General features: G+C 31.1%; 2 protein-coding genes across 3 annotated transcripts; both read right to left on the minus strand.

Moving 5' to 3' along the window:
* Positions 1 to 689: 689 nt before the first annotated feature.
* On the minus strand, positions 690 to 5,054 carry LOC100783451 (CTD small phosphatase-like protein 2-like). The gene is given in 6 exon segments (NM_001255315.2): positions 690 to 1,112; positions 1,220 to 1,373; positions 2,868 to 2,949; positions 3,049 to 3,169; positions 3,253 to 3,381; positions 4,662 to 5,054. Coding segments are annotated over 6 exon segments (915 nt in total). The 5' UTR covers positions 4,956 to 5,054; the 3' UTR covers positions 690 to 977.
* A 4,288-nt stretch (positions 5,055 to 9,342) lies between these two features.
* Positions 9,343 to 14,203, minus strand: LOC100783988 (dual specificity tyrosine-phosphorylation-regulated kinase 4). Of its 2 annotated transcripts, none has more exons than XM_014769890.3 (8): positions 13,698 to 14,203; positions 12,593 to 13,167; positions 12,222 to 12,547; positions 11,617 to 11,896; positions 11,253 to 11,360; positions 10,724 to 11,002; positions 10,381 to 10,524; positions 9,343 to 9,810 (listed from the first exon to the last, which is right to left on the minus strand). In XM_014769890.3, exons 1-8 carry the CDS (start codon positions 13,978 to 13,980, stop codon positions 9,637 to 9,639), a joined length of 2,169 nt encoding a protein of 722 aa, XP_014625376.1. In that variant the 5' UTR covers positions 13,981 to 14,203; the 3' UTR covers positions 9,343 to 9,636. The 2 variants fall into 2 exon arrangements, with proteins under 2 accessions (XP_014625376.1, XP_040864921.1); XM_041008987.1 differs by having other exon boundaries at positions 12,222 to 12,543; positions 12,589 to 13,167.
* Positions 14,204 to 21,963: the final 7,760 nt, after the last annotated feature.

Below are 21,963 nucleotides of genomic sequence, written 5' to 3' on the forward strand. Positions count from 1 at the left end.
AATTAAAAAAATAAGTGTATATTAACAAATTTTATTAAATATTCTAAATAATTGTGTTTTTTTTATTAATAGTGATATACAATATTCTTAAATTTAATGTTTTCATATTAACAATAACAATTTAATAATTATTGATAAAAACATAATTACTAAATTAGTAATATTTTTTTTAAAATTCAATAAAATTAACGAATTAATTATTTTTATTAGTTTATGCGATGATGATGTCCAAAATACCTTATAATAAGAATAAGAGGCACTAGAATTTTTCATACAAGTCAAGAAAAAAGCCACCACCAAATCCAGGTTAGCACATGCAATTGTTTTCCTTTTTCAGAGGCCAATCATACATACCAAACACCAACAAATTTCTCTCTCCCAACTCACCCAAGAAAAAAAATGCTACACTAGCCAGTATGCCATAGACTTTTGACTTTGTTAGCAACCTAATAATGTCAATCTAAGTTATCAAGGATACTACTAGCTCCTAACGTTAACTTTCTCATCAATTACATAAATTATGCAAACGACCAAGACTATCAAGTACAGATCACTTCAAGCTTTCTTGAACTCATTAAAGCGCTTGACCCTGACTAAAGAAAATAAGAAAGCGAATCATTTATGTAGTTAGTTAGCTTTAATTTATTTTACATGCTTCACTAACTGGTCATAACAAACTTTGCAACGTAATGAATGCTTAAACTTTAATTATTGATAATTGATAACTTTACAATGGACTAACGAGAGATACTTTCACTGCAAGCCTATAAACAAGAATCAGAATTCTGGCAATCTACATACATAAGTGGTGAACTGATTTGACTTCAAGAAGCAGCATTTGAAACCTTTGGGTGATCCAAAACAAATTGATGCTATACAAAAAATATATTTCAACCAATCAGCAGCTGCCCTTCCAGCAAAATAACTAAGAATTTGACCAAAGAAAACAGAGAGCTTAATGGCAAACTAGTTTAATCCTACAAAGCCCAACTGGAAGCTGGAATCCCTTGTTTCTGGAACCAATCAGGCATGTGGAACTTTTCATAGAGCAAAGGTCTTATATCATTCCGCTCAGAAAGTTGCTTGAGAAGTGGAAGAATGACATCTAGAAGCTGTTACACATCAAAATACAGGAGATGGTGAGCAATTCATCAAAATATCATGAGATTTTTTTATTTTTAGCATTAGTTTTAATTTTCAATAGCACAGATCTTTGCACCTGGGTGTCATGTGGTTGTCCAGCAGAAAATGGAATGCATGGAATTCCATTCACTGGTTGCAATACAAAGCTGAAGGGATTATTGTCTACAATAACAATGCGGCATAGATCCTTTGAGATGCAGGTAAGATCCTTGACATGTTCCCGATATTCCCTGCAAGCAAACAGCATTTATAAGAATGCTTGTACAAATTCATCCAGCAGACTCCCACTCCGAACTTCAAACTCAAAGACATACAGTCATACACCCCAAAATAACTTTTAAAATTCCAGAAATGATGCAGACTATAATAACTTTTAAAAAACTACAAATAAATTCCTTGCAGACTGAAAATACTGTGAAAAGAAACAATTAAATTTTAAGTTTGTAATATCAATGATAAACACAAACCAGTCTGGTGTGAACAACAGTCAGTTGTAATGATTTTTTAGCATGATTTCAGCAGTTGAATTTATGTTGAGCCCAAAAAGAAAAAGTAAATCCAAATTCAACTGTGACCTAGATTATGCAGAACATAGTTTAGAACTGAGAGAAATGCAAAAGCGGAGAAATGTAATCCCGTGCATTACTCAAATGGTTATGATGGGTGGGGATTTGGGTAGAGCTCTAGAGTTGGGGTGTGGTAACAACTCCAATTATACCAAAAATGAAATAATAGACAAAACACCTAAAAGTCAGTTTGGATAAACTTCTTGACAAATATTTACAGGAAAAGAATAAAATGAATCAAACTTCTCACATAATATGCACATTAATTTATGAAGTTTGATGAAAGAGTTATCGAAAAAGTTGAGGTGCATAAGTTGATTTTTAACATGAGAAGTTAGATCATTCTACCTCCTTGATTCATTTTATTTTCTTCTCTACAAGTGCTTAATGAGAAAATTTTCCAAACTGGCTCTAAACAGTTTTGTCCATCTCATAAAGATTCTGGTAAAACCAACAAAAGAATGAAGACATTTAGCCATAAAATCCAAAGCATGTAATCCCTCAGGACTTTGAAGATATTACAAAAGCCATCCAAATGTTTTTCAGCGGAAAAAAGGTTAAGTCAACAATGCTCATCATAACAAAAATAAATTGACAAGATGTACCATTCTTTGAGACTTGTATACACTCTACTAATTTAAGTAAGATCACACATAGACACACACACACATCTAGTATAAATGATAGAGTAATATCATAAACATAAATATATAGCTGGAAAAGAAAAAAGACATTTAGAAACAATTGAAGAAAATAATTGCAGTACACTTTTTTTATAACAGCGCAAAACTTTCATCCATTCAGCTATGCAGCACATTGCAGTCAAATTTAGCAGATGCTCATAAGCTCATTCAGTCTAAAAGTGTCCACCATTATATATGAATGCAACAAATTTGCACCAAATATCAATATCTGTGGGTGTTTTAACAGTTTTGTAAAGATTCAATGACCAACCCTCCAACTTATAGAGAAGACAGGCATAGACCTTGAAAACATGGGCTGGTACCAGAAAAACAAGGAATAAAGAACCATAACTAAAAATTAAATGAACTATAATATCATTTTACATATAGTTGGCTGGCTACCAGCAATGAAAACAGAAAGATTAATTACATAAAAAACAGAATACTGGATTGGAAACAAGGTAGATGCACTTACGTGCTAATTGTTGAGGGCCGATAAAGTCGTAGACAGAATCGATTTTCCACATCTATTCTGTCAACAAGGGGTCTAGCATAGCCTGTGAGAATTTATAGGCATATGCCATTCAGAAATGTTGAACATAGTTCCCAAAAAATGAATATGCTCAAGTACAGCAGCTTAGTATTTTGGGACAAACCTTCAAGACCAGCTGTAAACAGCACCATGTCAGCAAATTCACTGAGTTGCTTTAAGAATTCCTTCAACCCAGGGCGTTCAAATACTGTAACATAATTGATTTTTGGTTTGCCTTCTCCTTCCTTGAAAATCCAACATGCTCAAGTGAGGATATAACATTCTAGTTGTGGACAAGCAATCAGATGCAAATTACAAAGCAACTTACCTTGTCTATCGATACACATTCCAGCTCAAACCAATTCAAACCACCTTCGATTGCTTGAGTCCGTAGAGCAGCTGGCAAACTTGATGTCTCGTATGCACATACCAGTGTTTCATCTAAGTCCAGCACCACCTACAAGTGCACATATAAGATCAAAATCTACATTAGCAGCAGGAAAAGCGGAAGTAACAAAAGAATGACATCATTGACATTCTTCTAACAGATCATCAATAGAATACACCTTATACCACTTTTCCTTTCTTCTTTTCTGACTAACAAAAAACATTTCAAACCGGTATGTTTTGCATGCCAAATTTGCGCATTTGCAAGTGTGTGCCAAGGGTAAATGTAAAGACATGAAAATTAAAACAAAATAACAACTCAACAAGAGAAGCTACACACTAATGGCATGTTTGAAAACGTGTTTAAAACATGTGTATATGAATAAAACTGAGTCAGATTGAGATAAAAACACAGAAACTACTGTGAGTAGCTTCTGCTTGGACACACATAAAGATCAACATAAATGGGAATCCAAACATGCGGTAAATATTGATGAGGAAGTTTTAGAAACACATCACCAAATATTACAAATTACAAGCAAACTAACGAACCAGTACAGCAGACAGAAACTAAGGAACCAGTACAGCAGACAGACAGCAATATATGAACAAATCATAAATCCCTCCATCATAACAATCCAAAACACAAGGGGCTTCAAGCTGAACTGCAGATGTTGCGAAAAGAGTGACTCAACTCTGTAAGGCAAGTAACAGAAAGCAGTACACACAACCAAACCCAGAGGACTAGCTTCTACAGTCTCATTCAAAACATGAGAAAGCCATTTCTAATGTTTTGTCTTCTGTCTTAGATGATTCCAAAAACCCTTAAGAGTTTATAGAAGCCAACCATTTTCCACTTTGAGCAAGTCAGTCAGACCACCATCCCATAAAATTTATAATATGCATGTTCAAGTAAAACCAAAACATCCAGCTATTTAAGTTTAAACAAAATCCAAACACACACACACACACACACACAAAAAAAACAGCAAACAAAAGAAAAACAAACGAAGTCTGAAGTATAAACAAAAGACAAAGCAAAAATTCTTCATCCACGAAACACAGATTCAGCCGTGTAAAACGCTCAGTGATGTTTATCTACTACAAGTATTCATATTCAACTCCTTAGATACGCATATTTGAGCATCCTTCTCAAACCCTACTCAGACCAGAGCCAAAGTCAAAAGTTAAAAAACACACACATACACAAATCCTGAAATGAAAAAATCAACAAGCACTAGTTATATTGAACACCTTTATTTCTCAATCCCGTTAAATATCACTAAACACAAAAACAGCGGGAAAAAAGAATATTTTTTAAAAAAAAAAAGAGTTTAATGGCGACGATACCGTGAGTTTAGGGATGGGATGATCTTTGGGGGAACAATGAAGGGGTGAGATTTGAAGGGCGGAGGAAGGAGGCGAATCGTGTTCAGAAAGCTCAACGGAGGGAAGAGGCTTGAAGGAAGCGTTTGAAGATGAAGCAGCGTTTGAAGAAGAAGAGAAAGAGAGTAGAGGGTAGTGACCTAAGGCTCTTATAATCTGGAAGAAGATCTGAAAGAAGAAAGCTAACCAACTCAACAGTGCCCTCCACACTTGCTGAGTCCGAGGCGAGTACACCTCCGCCTGAGTCAACTCGCCCATACCAGATAAACAAAAACCCTAACCAACGATTGATCGATGCCAATCGATTATTATTAATCGCTTGCGTTGCGATTGTGCTGTGCTGCGTAGGGCTGTTTCGATTCTCTCCCTCTCTCTTCTGCGTTTGAGTGATTTTCAGAGAGATGTTGTGGTCATGGTGGTGCTTCGACGAGGTCTAGAGAGAGAGAATAATACAAAAGAGAGAGGGAAAGGAAAGGAGATTCACGCACGCGCTGCGGTTGCGCGTGAGGTCCTTGGTGGCGCGTTAGTCAGACTCAGAGATGGCTTTGTAGCTTTTATTATTAATTAATTAAAATTCAACTTATTATTTGGACTTTTGGATATTTTGCTTTTTCTGCGGTCATTGGCTCAGATTAATAGGGTCCATAAATGGAAATCGCCTTCTTAATAGCAGTATTGAATTTTATTTATATTAAATTCGACAACTTAAGTGATAATCATAGTATTAAACATGTAAATTTAGGCATTCTCTCAAAAGAATTAAACATAAATTTTGGGATTAAATTGATTATTCAATGAAACTAATTGATTTCATAAACTTCAATGGAACCCTAAAAATATTTTAAGTTTTAAGGACTTGTTTTAGTTTCAAAACTAATATTCCAAGCAAGATATAAATTAGGAAATAATTTGTCTGTTTCTAATTATAAAATTATTTTTATAAATTTATTCATTTTTATATAGGAGTATTTACGATTGAATTGAATTTAATTAAATTTATTATTCTATTTGATCAAATTTTTAAATATCCAACCTAAGTAAATCTGATCATAAATGAGTTGAGTTTTGTTATTATTTGAGTCTAATTATTTAAAAATTATTATTTTTTATTTTATATGAATTAATTTCCATAGAGTGATAATATATTTTTTTCTAAAATTTTATAATTATATAATGACTAAATGTACTTAAAAAATAATAGATTATGATAATATTTGACTAATAGAATTAATGTTTATTTATACTAAACTAATAGAATTAATAATTTCAATACTAAAATGATATTTTTTATTTTATTTTAGTTAAAAATAAATGATTATATTAGCATGAAAAACATAAATAGAAAAGACTGAGATAAAAATAGCAACTTAAAAAAAACATATAGATAGTTTAATTTAATAAACTATGTGAGCTAAAAATTAATGTCTTTTGTATTTTAATAATTAATTTATATATAATAGTAAACTTAATTATGTGATATGAGTTTGGTCAAATTATAAAAAAAAACACAACTTATTATTCAACTCATATATGACAAGGTTTTAATTAGATAGAGCGGTGTTTGATCCAAACACTTCAAAAAACAAAATTGAATCTAACTAAATCTCAAATTGACTTGAATATCTAAACATCCATACAAGATTTCTTTTTTTTATTTTTTAGATGTGTTAATTATTTTTTTTCTTATATACCCTTAATTATTCTATCTCCAAATATTAACAAAAAACAAGTAAGTGAATAGAGAAATTAGAAAATACTTCCTTCATTCCTATGTATAAAATTCAATTACCTAATTCATTAAAATCAATAAAAGTTGTTAATTTAGTTTATAACAATAAATTTCTCTTATATTTATGATTTTTTTTTTCAAAATTATTATTATCATTAATACTTATCTCTTCGAATTATTTGTTAATATATTTTATTTCTTTTTTAATTAGAAATATTTTTAGTTTAAAAATAATTAATACAAAGAAAATTATAAATTAAATCTTATAAAAATAAAAAACAAATATCACTTCAAACATAAATCTTATACATAAAAAGAAAAATAATAATTTAAGAATGATATTACAAGATCGATTTTATCTAATTGATTTTTACTTTTCTTAAATAACATAAATTAATTGAAAGAATTTTATAACTAAAAACCGAGGAAATAATAAAAAAAAAACAACATATGCTGGTAATAGCCCGTGCAAATATATTCAATTAACTAGTGGCAGCTAGGGATGAGGATGGTAATGATTCATAATTGAGGGAATGCCCGAAAACGCGCAGTGAGGGAGCGTGAGGGGAGAGGATGTTCATGATGATGATGATGATGAACCAAATGATAAATAAAGAATAGGAAGCTACGAGGATAATGAATGAGCCAATAAGAAAAGACAATTTTTTAGTCTTTAATAAAGACTCTGTCCTTGTTCTTAAAATTAGGATTTCAGAATAATTAGACACGACACGAGTCGGGATCTGGAAATTGAAAAGATTGTTGCATCAATTGCTTCTCAGAGTGATGAAATTGACTCAGTTTAATTTTTTTTAATTACGTTTTAATTACATTTACAATTACGAGAGTTACACTGTTAGTATTTAACTGTGTGCGAAAAGCTTTAGAATTATGTATATGTCATGACATTCAAAATAAATAATGTTGTAACAAGTTAAATTAGTCTTCTTTTGGTTTTTAAAGGTTTTAGAAATTTGATATAAATTTTCTTTTTATTCATAAACAAATAGGTAGTATGAAACAATTTATTGTTTTTATTTTTTTAATTTGTAAAAATTGAAGACAATATAAAAAATTTATAATAACTCATATTTTATTAAATCAACCAATCCTTTTGACATAACTTTAGTGTATAAGTAAGGTGAATATAATATTTAGTTATTCAATAGTTATGGAGAAAATTTCTTTAAAACTTTGGAGTACAATTATCATTAACTAACTAGCAGTATCCATAGTTTTTCTTTTACTTTTTTGTTTATGAAATTCAAAGTCTGTGTTGGATAAAATTGTTAGGTTATGTTTTGCACCTTTAAATAGTAAAATTCACAATAAAGATACGGTACAATTAACCTAACATGTTGAATAAGAAGGAGAGTCTTGATATTTAGACACCTACAAATTACAAATACTCCATCAATAGTTTTAATTTCTTTTCATCTTTTTTTCCTATCACATTATATTACTAACAAATTCAATCACTTATTTCTTCTCTCTTCCTATCTCTTTCAAGGTATAGACACTTAAGGGGTGGCTATGAGAAGAATTTGGGTTGTGTTTGATAAAAAAATGGATCATTGTTCATTGAATAGAGAAATGTAACAACACTCTCTAATAGTAATATACTAGATAGTGTCCGACACTTATAAATAAAATGTTGAGAAAATGCTGCTGAACAAAGAGAGGGGGAGGAGAGGGGTGTGGGGAAGGGTAATTTAAACGTTTTGGTAGTGCCAATAACAATTTAGATAGTGCCAATAGCAGTACCCTTCCTCAGCTGATAGAGTTTTGGGCCAACCCAGGCTTCTTCCGAATGTTTACTTACCAGACCACAGAGGGAGGAAAAAATTCCACGACATAAGCCCCATTATCCAGGAACCTCAATTATCCCTCAGTCTATTTCTCCTCATCTCATCCCCATGACCCCTCCTCATATTATGATCAAACATTCAAACTTTTATTTTCAATTCTTTGAATGCATATAATAATGAAATTATTTGCCTATCTAGAACATTACTTGGATTAATGGGTGGGTAATAAAATTACTTTTAAAGTAAAATATATAATTTAGAACATTAAAGTGGGAAAAATGTCTCTGGACTACCATTTTTTTTATATTATATAAAGATACACGTATTTGTTTTCATTTATTTTTAATGATCATTTTATTTACATTTTATAAAATGAGTATACTTATTTTAATTTATCTTGTTTATAAAAAAATTCTGTTGACAGAATTTTAAAAATACTTATACTAATATATTTGTAAAATCTACTTTAAATTTGTATATTATAAATGTCATCAACATAATTAATATTTTAACGTAATTGCTAAATATCTTATCTATAATGAAGTACATATCAATTGAAGTAAATCTAAAAAAAATGGATATAAGTATTTTAAATTATGAGAAAACAATTTAAATAAAATAAAAATAGTTAAAGTAATAAGTTATTTATATTTCAAAAAAGGAATAATTTAAAAAAAATTAAGAGTATTAATGACAGAAATTTAAGATGAAAGAGAAAAATTTAATATAGACAAATAAAAAGTAATTTAGTCTAAGATTTGAGTGAAAAAAGTTGAATATAAAAGAAAATATAAAAACAACTCATAATTAAATTTTAAAAAAATATTTAAAAATAAGTGATAAATAATAATTAAATTCATATGTTATAAGAAAAAATATAATGCGGGATTTTGACGCTTAAGAGTGAGATTTTTTTTATAATTATAGAAATAAGGTTTAAATATCTGATCTGATCTGAAGCTGATTTACTTGAGCCTCTCACCAATAGCCCAATCTTAGAGAACTTACATTTATAAAATAAAAGCTGGCATCTGAATTAGCAGCACCGATCACTTAGAAAGTTCCATTTGTTTTTGTAATGAAACTATATTAATCCAAATCCAGTGAATTCATGGAACCCCTGTATTATGAGACATGATGTTAGAACCAAATGGGGTGACATGAAAATGTTATTCTGATAACCTCCCAATTCATGGAAGGCAAAAAAAAAAAGAATGGGAAGAAATTCTGTACAACAAAAAACAAACTATAAATCAGCAGGCATAAAAAATATACAGCATGAGACAGTGAATTCACTTGGTGCAGCTTGTAAACAAACCAAAATTGTGATTGCAAGCTTTGCTATATGTGGAAAATAAGCAGAAGAGACCGCGAATGATGAGGATAATTCCAATAGAAAGGACTAGTAAACATAGGAAAGCCATGGATGCCTTAGTGCTTGTCTCGCACTAGGCCTTCTTTTCGGGTTGATGCTAAGTAAGTATCTGACGAAGTCGATAAACATAGTATCAGTGACCTGTAGGTGCTGCTCCAATGATGACTCTTCTGGAATTATGTACTCCAGTTGATCCGTCTCCTGTGTAAAGTGTACATTCTTAAAGATTAGTTGGAAACAACTTAAATGAAATTTAGAAGGAGGTTTCAAATTCAATTATGCTGATGCAAAACTAGTACGTGTATATTCCCCTTTCATTTACTCTACTTTCTCTCACTCAAAATAGACAAACTAATTCATCAGAGTTTTTCTTCACTTCAACTTTACCCTTCTTGCTAATATATTCTGAAAAAGGTAGTGGGTTTTCATCAAACACCCTTGGCTAATTTGAAATTGGCCACAGTGTGGAATTGTGGATTAATAAGAATTTAAGATTCTTTTGGTAAGAAAAGTATATGATTTAATCATTGCTCATAAAGAAAATGAAGAAAGATGTACTGCATTCTCGTGTTAACTAGATCATAGCATGCTAATACTTCAAGGAACAAGAAGAGAACTTTTTGCTGTTTTTTCTTTCAAATAAATAAGTCAATACAACCTGTATTCAGAAGTGAGAAGAAAATGTTTTTTCACCTATGATTTCAGAAAAAAAAAACGAAAAATCTTTTAAAAAAGGAACAACTATGAAGAAGGAAAATAGGGGAAACAAACCTCATTTACATAATAAATATCATATTCTTTGGTGAAGTACTTGTGCGTTTCTTGCCCTTTCACCAACATCTCCATATCAATAGAGCCAAGCATTCCAATCATGCGTGCCAGAATCATCACAACTGCATCATTTGGAAACAGCACCTGCAGAAGACATAAGAATTCAGGATGAGTGAATAACAAAAAAATTCTATGAACATAAATTATTCCTCAATTATATTAGTTTACCAAAAAGAAAATCTGATTAACCAATATGAAAGAAAGAAAAAAAATCTATGCTCATGTTGAAGCGATAGAAAAATGTATTTCATGAATATCATAAAAAAGGAAAATTAGATCATACTTCACCGGAGCATAGCTCTGCCAAGATACAGCCTAGAGACCATAGATCAATCTTTTCATCATATTGAAGGCCTAACATCACTTCAGGAGCTCTATAGGACCGGGATTGTACATATAGACACAGATTGTCTGTTTGGAAGCAACTGCTTCCAAGATCAATAACCTTTATCTCACATCTTCTGTAACTTTTGATTAGAATGTTTTCTGGCTTCAGGTCACAGTGAACAATTCCCAAGCTATGTAAGTATTGCAATGCTTCCAAACATTGGCGAGTAATGAGCTGCAAAGAAGGATAACAACAACCCTGATCATTTAGACAACTCTATATCTGACAAGAAGCAATTCTACACAAATAGCTGAATTAACTATCTAACAATGGATAGGCAATGTATTAATAGGAGCCACATATTGCTGAGGATCATAGGTCTGAATGATCAACAGTGCTTTAGACAACTAACTTAAGCAATATAAAAACTGAACAAGTAATCATGTGCAAGAGGTACAAAAATTATTGTTCTGTTTGAACAAACCTGCAATCTGTTCAATGTAAAATATGCTTCCCCTCCAGATTCTTGGTTGAATTTCTGAAATTCGTACAAGTTTGCTCGCAGAAGTTCAGTTACAATGAATAAATGCTCCTGTGAAGTTTTCATTCAAGGTGACTTCAGACTAAATGGGATGGAAGAAGATATAGAAAGAAATGTTAATCATAAATTTCCACTAGATCATTCTAAAAGCTATATAAAAGGATTTATTTTTGTGCTCTTGCTTTACAGTCTATAGTTCAAAGTTTCCCTGTTAAGCACATTTTTTATTTCACAAATATTTTGGATATAGCTTGAACTAAACATTTCTATACCTTACATGAAATCAATCTGGTTGTATATGACATACCTGATGGTAGAAATAGTCATAAAGGCGCAAAATGTGGTGTTTATCTGCTGGGTCATGCTTATTGACAAGTTTCAGAAGCTTGATTTCATCTAAGCTTTGATCAAAAAAGTCTTTATCATTTTTAATAATCTTTAAGCAAAAATCTATTCCTGTCTGAAGATCATGTGCCTGAACAACCCTACTGAAGGCAGCTGACCCAAGATATTCTGTTACATAATACCTTCCAGCCAAGACTGTATTTAGCACAATGGGCAGTTCCTTGTTTTCTTCAAATCCAGTCCTGTATATGAAATAATGAATGATGGCAAGTTATACTCAAATACAATGCAAGTCTATTTAAAATACCTAAAGAGCCAAAGTGAAAAGCCAAAAGACAAATTCGACAATAAATAAATACTGAGTCAAAGCAATTAGTTAAAGCCAAAAAAGAAAAAGTTGAAGACTAAAAAAATGCGAAAAGTAAAAGCCAACAAAGTTGCATTTAATTTCAAATTTTACTAACTCCTAGTTTCCTACACACTCAAAATCAAACTTATTCACCAGCATTAACAGGAATATCTGGTAGAAATGAAAGTTCAGGATACAAAATCATCGTTCAAGCAAACCTGTTCTTTCTATGTATAATTCTCAGATCAAATACTTCATATTCTTCCTCTTGAGTATACTTTAAGAGCTCATCATCAGTAGTATCCTCTCCATCTGCAGTAATCTCTGGATCCAGGCACTCTTCAGCTAATTCTCCACCATCTCGTGCTTTATAGGTGTCAAGTCCATTTGGTAGATCTTTTTCAGTAACTTTGATAGTTAAGTCATAGGGACCATTGTACTCCTTACTGCTGTCATTTTTAGTGTAGTAATCGAAACTTTGATTCACAGTTAGCTCTGAAGTAGAGTCAAAAGAGTTAATGTCCCCAACAACCTTCAAAGGAAACCATTCAGATGGATTTCCTTCAAATTAGGGTAGCCTCAAAGGAAAACCATTCAGATGGATTTCCTTCAAATTAGGGTAGCCGAAGTTTGTAGGATCCAAACTGCAAGAACCTCCTGAACCTGGACTGCTTTTGCAAAATGGAACTTCACAACTACAGGCAACAGTTTGTTTCTCAACCTTGCCCTCTAATTCTCCTTCAAACTGGTTGTTGTTATCAACATGACAATACCCTTTTGAATATGTCACAGTTCCATCTTCCACAGAGGAAGGATTACTATTATAAAGGCATGCCTTGTCCATGAAACCACCATTACTATTTTCCTCTGATTGAAATTCTTTATGATTGTAATCAAGGTCCCGAGAATTGTCATGTTGATTATCCTTTTCTGCTGTCATGACAAACTTATCTTCACTTTGACACGCAAAGAAGTCCGGCCCTTCAAAACTAGGAGTCATGAAATAGTCATCATCTTTTTCATTATACCAATACGGTTCATTCTGCATATCAAAATCGTGATAATCACGTGCAGTGCCAAATTGAGATAATCTTTCAGACGAAGAAGATTCAGAGTCATTCTGAGTCTGAGACGAGGAATGGATTCCATATGGATTTATGAATTCTGCAAAAACAACTAGGTTTTAGGATGCTCTATTCTTGTATATTCGTGTATGGCACCACTCAACTAAACGGATATTTTCTGAAAAATTACTAAATCATATATTTCTAACAAAAATTAAATATCAGCATTTTTTTTGTACGAAACCACAGGTATACTTCAGGAGAGACAATCTTGCTTAAGTCAGGTAGGACTATCTTGTTGCATCCCCTAAAACATAGTAATTGTTTTTTTTTTTACAAAAATAAAAGCACATATCAATATAACGAACTCCTGAATACTGAACACAGAATGCAATCGAGTTGTGACCAACAAAATCAAACACTCGAATTCAAATCCAAATATACAAATTAAAAACATTAAAAGAAAGCATTCAACACAACCCAGTTACAAACTGTTAACGTCTCCGTTACTTGGAACAGAGAGTGATCACCAATCACTGATCAACACACGCAAATTGAGCATTAGCACTAAACAATTTGATTTGAATTTGAATGATAACTAATAGTAGCTTGCTTCCAAGTTTGAAGTACCTGAAGAAGAAACACGAGAAGTGGGAGAACCACCGATGCTGACGAACTCATCGGAGCTGGATATGGAGCAGTTGCCGGCGGCGGAGAGCCCCGACGGCCGGGAGAAAGATCGGACTCTGACCGGCGGCGGCGGCGGGACCATGGGGAAGAAGAACTTCTCGTAGTCAAAGGTTCCGAGGTCGGTGTTCTCGATGATGTCTTCTCGGAGAGCGGACTCAGCTTCCGACAATCCATTCTTCCTTAGAAACTCTAACACAGCTTCGACGCCGTTGGACACAGCCATGGACACGACAAGGCCAACTCAGAAACGTTGTTGTTGTTGCTGCAGACGACTAAGAAGGGCAGTGACATGTGAATTAAGAAAGACGGAAGGGACAAAAGCGTAATAAAACGCATGGTTTATGATGTGCATGCTCTGGTTGCAAGAGAGAAATAAGGGAGATTCTGCGTCTCTCTCTCTCTCTCTCTCTCTGTTTTCTGTGTAAAACATAAGCCAAACCATGGGTGCCTATGTCTTACCAACTTTGAAAAGACGAATAGAGAGAGAAAGTTTGTGAGAGGTTGCTATTTGGTGGGGTCAGAGACGTTATGGATGGTTGATTTGACACGTGTGATCATCATGCCGTGTACACGTCACGTGACTGTTTTATTTTTTTTTTTCTTTTATGGTGAGAAGTCAACATGGCATGGGACCATCTCGTTTTGCTTTTTTTCCTTCTTCTTTTTTTCCCTTTAGCGGTTTTTATTACTTTTCATTTCCAGAACGTGTTTTTTCGCCTTCCTTCGTAGCTTTTTCTCTCTTTATTTCGTTGGGGAGTTCATTCTTTTTCATGAAAATATTAAATGAAAACGTCAATAAAATTTATTTTTAGAATAATTTTGACATTTTTTTTATCTTATAGACATGAATTATCAATGTGAAAATTTTATACTACCAACTAATTAAAAATTATTCATTGCTAATGAGGAAATAATTTGTTTGTAAATTTTAAATATTTCTCATTAAAAAAATTCTATGATTCCTAAATTAGTGATAAAAAATAATTATTCATTTGATCATTAATTTTTTGTTGTGATTTTAAGATAACTACTATTATAAAAGTAAATAATTTTCACGGTTTGTAATGGAATGTTACAATATTAGTGGATGTATTACATAATTTTTTGGTTAGACCAAATGAAAATATAGATAGTTATTATTAGATTATGTCGAGCCGCCTTAAAAACTTCCTTATGCTACGAATATTCTTCTTGTTTGAAATTTTGTGATTGTTTGATTGTAAAACATTTGAAATGGGCAGCATTCAGAATGACTTGGACCATTAAAAAGTCGAATGAATTAATAGAATCAAATTGGTTGCCGATATGGACAAAATGCTTTCATAAGCAAATGTCGCTGGAGGCTCTGGCGCAAAGAAACTTCTTCAAGAAGTGGTCTTAGTCATTGAGAGTAGTATTTTTCTTTTCCTTTTTGCAAATATGGATAACTCACCACCTGATTTTAGAATGGATATGTTTCGAGAATATGATATAATTGTGATATTGTGATTATCATAAATAAAAGAGAGAGGTTGATATAATTCGGCAAGAAGCAAAGATTAATAAAATTAGTAGGACCACATGCACATGTCCAATCTTAAGAGTAAATTGAACTTTTTTACTGGTATAACCTACTTTTGATTAGGGGGGCAATAATCAATAGCTTAGACCCACCATATATCATAATGTTGTTTCTCAATTCTATATATGAAACTGAGTCGCCACCCACTCCTTTCTTTTCCAGGTTGATCATTCACCACACCACACTCACACCACTCACCATGGCATGTAGAATCATTAACCTCTTTTCCCTCCTTTCATTTGTTCCCTTTACAATTATTGTTGTCCTCACCCTGCTTTTTGTTTTCTTTTTTCTTTTTTTTCTCTTTGGCCCTGCTCAGCATTTGAATTTCAAACGAGTTGCCCATTAGTGAGGCCACGCATGAAACATGCCAAGTTCTTAAAAATATGTCACTTTTATGTTAATTTAAGAGGATAAGTGACAGGTTGTACATGTATTGCATGGTTGAAGCTCAAAGCATACAGCGTTAGCGTAACTTCCAAATAAATGTAACACGTGATAAATTTAGTGTCAGTTATGATTTCTGAAAAAAAGGTCTAGTTTATAACATCGGCAATTCAGCATCAATATTTAGATTTCTTCTATAAATTGCACAAAACCTAGACTAAATCTAGGCAGTAATCCATAAATGGGGTGCCAAAGTTGTTGGCAGTGTCACTTCTTAGGTTAATAGTATTAGCATGTAATTTCATGGTTTAAATGCTCATGAACTTCAAAATATAAACAAATAGGGTGCATAAATGCAAAATTTTTCCTTTCAAATAAAAAAATGCAAATTTTTTCTATGTTACTTGTAATGTAGGAAAAGGGTTATTATTCCCCCATTATCAATATTTTGATTGCGTCTTTGTATGGACAAGACCCCGACCTAAATGGTCAAGTATAATGACATAATCCCCAACAAAATAATTGACTTTTCTTTTCTCTCTCACTTTTTAAACCCAAGAACATTTCAATTAGGGGCCAAGGGAATATTGTAACATAACCAACGTATACACAACAAAGAAAAAGAAACAATTGTTTGAGTTGTTCTCTGTCCCTCAGATCCATTTGAAAGTGAATATTTTAAAAGGCGTAGAGCCATTATTGATGATGCTAATATTATTATTTTTTGGTTTTATTATACCATAAATTAATTTGTGTTGCTAATAATGGGGGCTTTGTGCTTCGTTAATACTACTTAATAGCTATCCTGATTCTTGAATTCCCACGTATGACTAAGATAATGATTATCAACATTGGATGTCTCTTCGGATGCCCATGTTCTGAAGCACCTTGCGGAGATTGAGGAGAGGAAGAAAATACAGCAAAGAATTGATAGCTTCCTAATCCCATTCCAAATGAAAGTGACTCAAGGAACAGTAGAAGACCAACAAAAAAAAATTAGAAAATAATATTGGGTAATGATTGGTGCTTAATGTCTGATCAGAGATTACAATTTTGGGGCATAGTTATCATCATGACCCCCCAAGAGATGAGATCTAAGAGTGGATCACTCCTATCTCCTAATTGACTATTGTATAAATTAGAATTGTGTTTATTTTCATTTTTCCTATGAAAAAGTATTTAAAAAATTATAATAATTATTTAATTTGATAAATAAAAATTTTAAATATTTTTTAACGCTTTAATATGTCAAGTTTAATTTTTTTTTATATATAACTGTATATGTGTAATAAAATCATCTTTTTTTCATACACATGCAGAAGAAAATAGATATATAACATTTTCCCAAAAACTTAATTAAAATTCAACACAGTGAAATGAAAATTATTGAACGGAAGTTTTAAATAAAAATTTAAGGGCGTGTTTGATTTCATTAAATATTTTAGTTTTTGTTTCTTATTTTTATTTAATGATAATAATAAATAGGAAAATATTTTTATACAACTATTTAAAAACAATAAAATAAAATAAACATAAGATAATACTTTTTTGTAATAAAAATGATTTTTCCATATTTTTTTTTTCAAATCAAATCAACAGCAAGGTGATGATTGAGAAACTAAAGGCTTATTTGTGAAGGCCCAAGTCAAAAAGTAAACATTGAAAATAAGGGTAGTTGCTATATACACTCCCCTTCTTTAGTTATCCATTTTTCCTTTTCAATTTGTTTTCCAAAATATAAACTCCCCTGTTTACTTAAAAAAAAGGGGAGTGGAAAAGTAAAGAAGAGAAGTAGATATAATAAGTCCCAAAATAAGTAATGCCCCATGAGTTGAATTTTCATTTTTTTGAGCGGAGGTTACAATTCTCACCCATCAATTTCTATTTTCACCTCCACATGCTGAGTTTTTCTTATTTTTGAAAATATGATTTTTGTTTCATACTTATTGCACCCTCTCATTAATATAACAAAAAATATGTTTTCGTTGGGTGTCTAATAAGATTGCATAACAAAAATGTGTTTTTATGGTGTATCTTAGTGAGATACACAATGAAAATCTATTTTTATTCCATTATATATATCTTAGTGATATACACTATAGAGTCACATTTATTTTGTTCACTTTTATTAACGAAAATGTGATTCTATAGCACAAACACATGCCAAAAAAGTGTACCTCTCACAAAGGACAAGAAGACAAATAAATAAGGTAGCGGGAAAAAATGGTAAAGGAAGTGAAGTAGGAGATGAGGGTGTGAAGAAAATAGAGAAGGAGAAAGAGAACAAGATGGCAGCATGTGAGAAGAGAAGGGGGAGGGGTGGGGGCGTAGGGAAACTGCTAACAGGGGTACCTTCATCCTTTAAACTGAATCTAAAAGTAGGGTAGTGAAAAGTAATGTAATAGGTGAAAATAACAACTCACTTTTTGAGCCCACGAGGCCCAATTAAGTTTCAAAGTACAATTTCGTGTCAGTAGTATATTATTTCCAGAATTCTCGAGCCTAAAGAACTCTAGTTTTCAGGAGAGGAAATTGTATCCTCGGTGTCGGCTTCATGTTTTAACCCGATATCCTTCGACCCGATACTAAATTGTGTCATGTACAGGATGTTTCAATTCAGTTCATTAACTATTCCTATATTTTAAATTTATTATAAATTATAGGAATTATTGACTTGAAAGAAATTATGGGTGTGAAACTAAACCCTTAAAAAAACAAAGATTGTAAACATTTCAAAACAATTAGCTAAAAATTAGTAGTTTATATTTTTAGTAATCTTCATCTTTCTAAACATCAGCTGAACTGTTTGGTTATTGAAATAGAATTATAGGGTTCAATACAGCATCAATACATAAAAATAAAAATATTATAAATTTTAGAGGAAAAAAATCTGTAACTGAAAACTTTAAATGCGTATGCATTCCATGTGAAAAACTGTAAAAGAAAATAGAAAAATTAGTACGTGGGCAATAAAAAGATATTGTTATAACTCATAATACCATAAGATTGACTTAATTTTTTGTTCGTCCTCTTAAGTTGTGCACTAAAATTTTCAAATTCATAGAGGGAGAAACCTATATAAGTAGTTGGTTCATATAACAAACCCAATAAACTTTGAAAGTCAAACATTCCGAGTATAATAAGTAGTAAATCAGAACAAAGAATCAAGTTAAACTATACCTAAATATTGTCAATACTTTCCCATAGAACACATTAGTTGTGGATGTGCATACTCAATACTATCAAGAAAAAAAAAAAGCATTCTCTGATTCAATTAACTTTTCTTTTTGAATAATGTCATTATATTTGCTCTTGCTTATAGTTTTTTTCTTCACGGGTATTACAAGAGATACACCACATATAAAGGGCTAAATTACTATTCAACTAATAAGCGTTATATATATATATATATATTTTCTACGTTCCCTTTCCCAATTCGCTCCTTTTCTTTGTTTAATGGGGGAAACTTAAGACCTTACAGACCTGGGATATAACGTCCCAACCAAGTCAAACCACAAATGAAATTTACACTTAGGGGTAAAAATATCATCATCTGTAGGTTTAAATTTCTTTTTTGTGTGGATGGTTCTCCAAAATGGTCTTAAGCTTCCACCTTCTTAGTTGATCCACATGGCAGTTAACAAAATTGTATAAAAGGATCAGGGACCTTAGTATGTACCACATGAATCAATGTTACAACAGGAGAGGAAAACTACACATCAAATCTATTGATATATAAGTGAGGTAAAATTTTATATTAAGTAAAAATGAAAAAAATTGAACATTATTATATAAATAAAGAAAAAATTCATAAATATGAGTCTTAAGGTCGATAGATGTAATTTTTTCTTATTTATCCCCCTGATTTTACAAATGGAGGATGGAAACTTGGAACATGCCTCAACTGAGAACCAAAACCTTTGGTTGCAAGATTTGTATGATCAGGTTGATGAAACAGTGATTTTAAAACCTTCTAATTTTGTTACACTTGTGGATAGTGGTGAAAGTGATCACAAGTACCTTCCACGAAATTATTGAATCTGAGAAGGCACAACCTTACTGGTAGTTCCATTGTGAAACTTGTTACATGTTCGCATCAAGTGAATAGCTTCCTCCAATGGATTAGATTTCTGTCAGAAAATGTTGTTGTTCCAATTTGGATGTATTATTTAGCTGTAGCACATAGTTAAACTTATTCTAGCCTATACAACTATATTTTTTCTGGGTTTCTAGCTTTATCTAAATAACGAAGTTATAATTGCAAATACTATGTAATACTACTCAGCTAGTGTGGTTTGCGTGACTTTCCTTGAATAGTAAAATCAATAATCTTCTTTATAATAAAGGAAAAATATAATCAAATGTCTTCTTCTAGAATCCTGTAACAATAAAATACCCTTATTTAGACAATTTTTTGCCGTTCGACTTTTACAAGTGAAACAATTAAACCAAAGACTAGTCGCTTGCTAAAGGATATTAAATCATGAATGAATGGGATAGAATGCTATGCAGTAATATGAAATGAGGTCTGCTTGATTATTCTCTTATTCATTCTAACCCTTTCACCCCTTGTATGCTTGTACAGAACCAAAAATCTTACAATTTGTATAATTTAAAACGTATTTTTTCTTTGAAAATAATGATGTGTATATAATAAACAAGGAGGGCACTGAAGCCTTACATCATCATCAACAATGTCAACAAGATGTGATACTTGTTTGAGATCATAGATAAAAACCTTTTTCTTACTTTAAAAATATTTTAGTTTATTAAAAAGTATATGAATAATGTTTAATAATAAATATTTATTTTTTTATTTAAAATCATTCTTTATTTTAATATTTTACACGGATAAATAATTTTTTCATTAGTATATATAATCTAATCATTTTTAAATATATTAATAAAAATTTAACTTTCACCATTAATATAATTACCTATTTTCTGACTGATTGAAGTTCACATCTTAAAAAAGTTTTCAAGGTTAAATGATTTTTATAGTTTTTATACCAAGTTTTTAATTAAGCACTTATAATTTAAAAACTCTTAATAACATTCTTATTAGCAAGCATTTTTATATATGCAAATGAATAACATTTTTAGTTATAACATTCATGGGATGTGATTTTATGAAATAAACGTCTACATACAGTCACATTTTTCTTATTTTTTCTGGTCTTAAATATGAGAAGAAAAAACATTTTTTTAAAATATAAGAAAATTTTAACAAATTTTATCTTATTTAATGTTATTATTTTTAAAATACCCTTCCTTTTGAGGGAATGTAATAACTATTTTATGAAAATTTAATATGTTTTTCTCTTTAATTATTCATCAATCCAAGAATGATTTTTAATTTTCTTAATTATTTTACTCAATACTTAAATTTCCTCAAATTAATGTTACATATAATAATATATTTTTAAATCATCAATAAATTAACATTAATTCAAATAATAAAATAAAAATATAAACAATTATATTTTTAAAAAATATTTAATGCATAGTAAAATTGTTTTCAAATTATATTTTTTTATTCATAACAAAAAATATTAAATATTATTTTCATTTTTAAACGGAGTGCATTGATTAGCCTCATTAAAAAAATGGACAGCTGTCATTTTCAAGCTCGTGCTGTTTGACTAATTTTGACTTTTTAAAATAAAAAATATTTCCTGCGTGCGTGTTAGAAACAACTGCCTCAAAAACAAAGGCAAGGGACGACCAACTAAAATCATGTTGTCCACTTGACATGCACTCAAGTTACCCCTTTTATGCCTCGTCTTCCCCGCCCAAATATCATATGCCAATATGCAATTTTTTAACCTCTCTACAAAATTTCATTCACCAAAGAGCTTGTAAGTTGTAACAAAAATTTTGGTGATACTCTTGAGACTTTGATTAAAGAGCTTGTAACGTACGATTCAATCTTAGGGAAAATCACATATAGGTGAATGTTTTGTCTACTTGGGGTTGGAGAGAATTATGAAAAATTAAAAAGTATGAATTATTAGGTGCATGTCTCTATGCATGAGTTCTAAAACTGATACTCCCTTCTATATAAAAAAAAAAAACCAAAAAGTCTTCCCTTCATTTAAAGATGACTGATGTTTTAGCATTTTTATAAAAATATGTTAATTGATGTTTTTAGTTTTTAACTAGACATTAAAAATTTTATTCTAAATTTGTTTCAAATAAATTCCATCAATCTAATTATATTTTTAGTATTGTATTTATCAACTTTTTAACCACCACTAT

The sequence above is a fragment of the Glycine max genome, chromosome 2, assembly GCF_000004515.6.
Source record: "Glycine max cultivar Williams 82 chromosome 2, Glycine_max_v4.0, whole genome shotgun sequence".
Classification (NCBI taxonomy): Eukaryota; Viridiplantae; Streptophyta; class Magnoliopsida; order Fabales; family Fabaceae; genus Glycine; species Glycine max.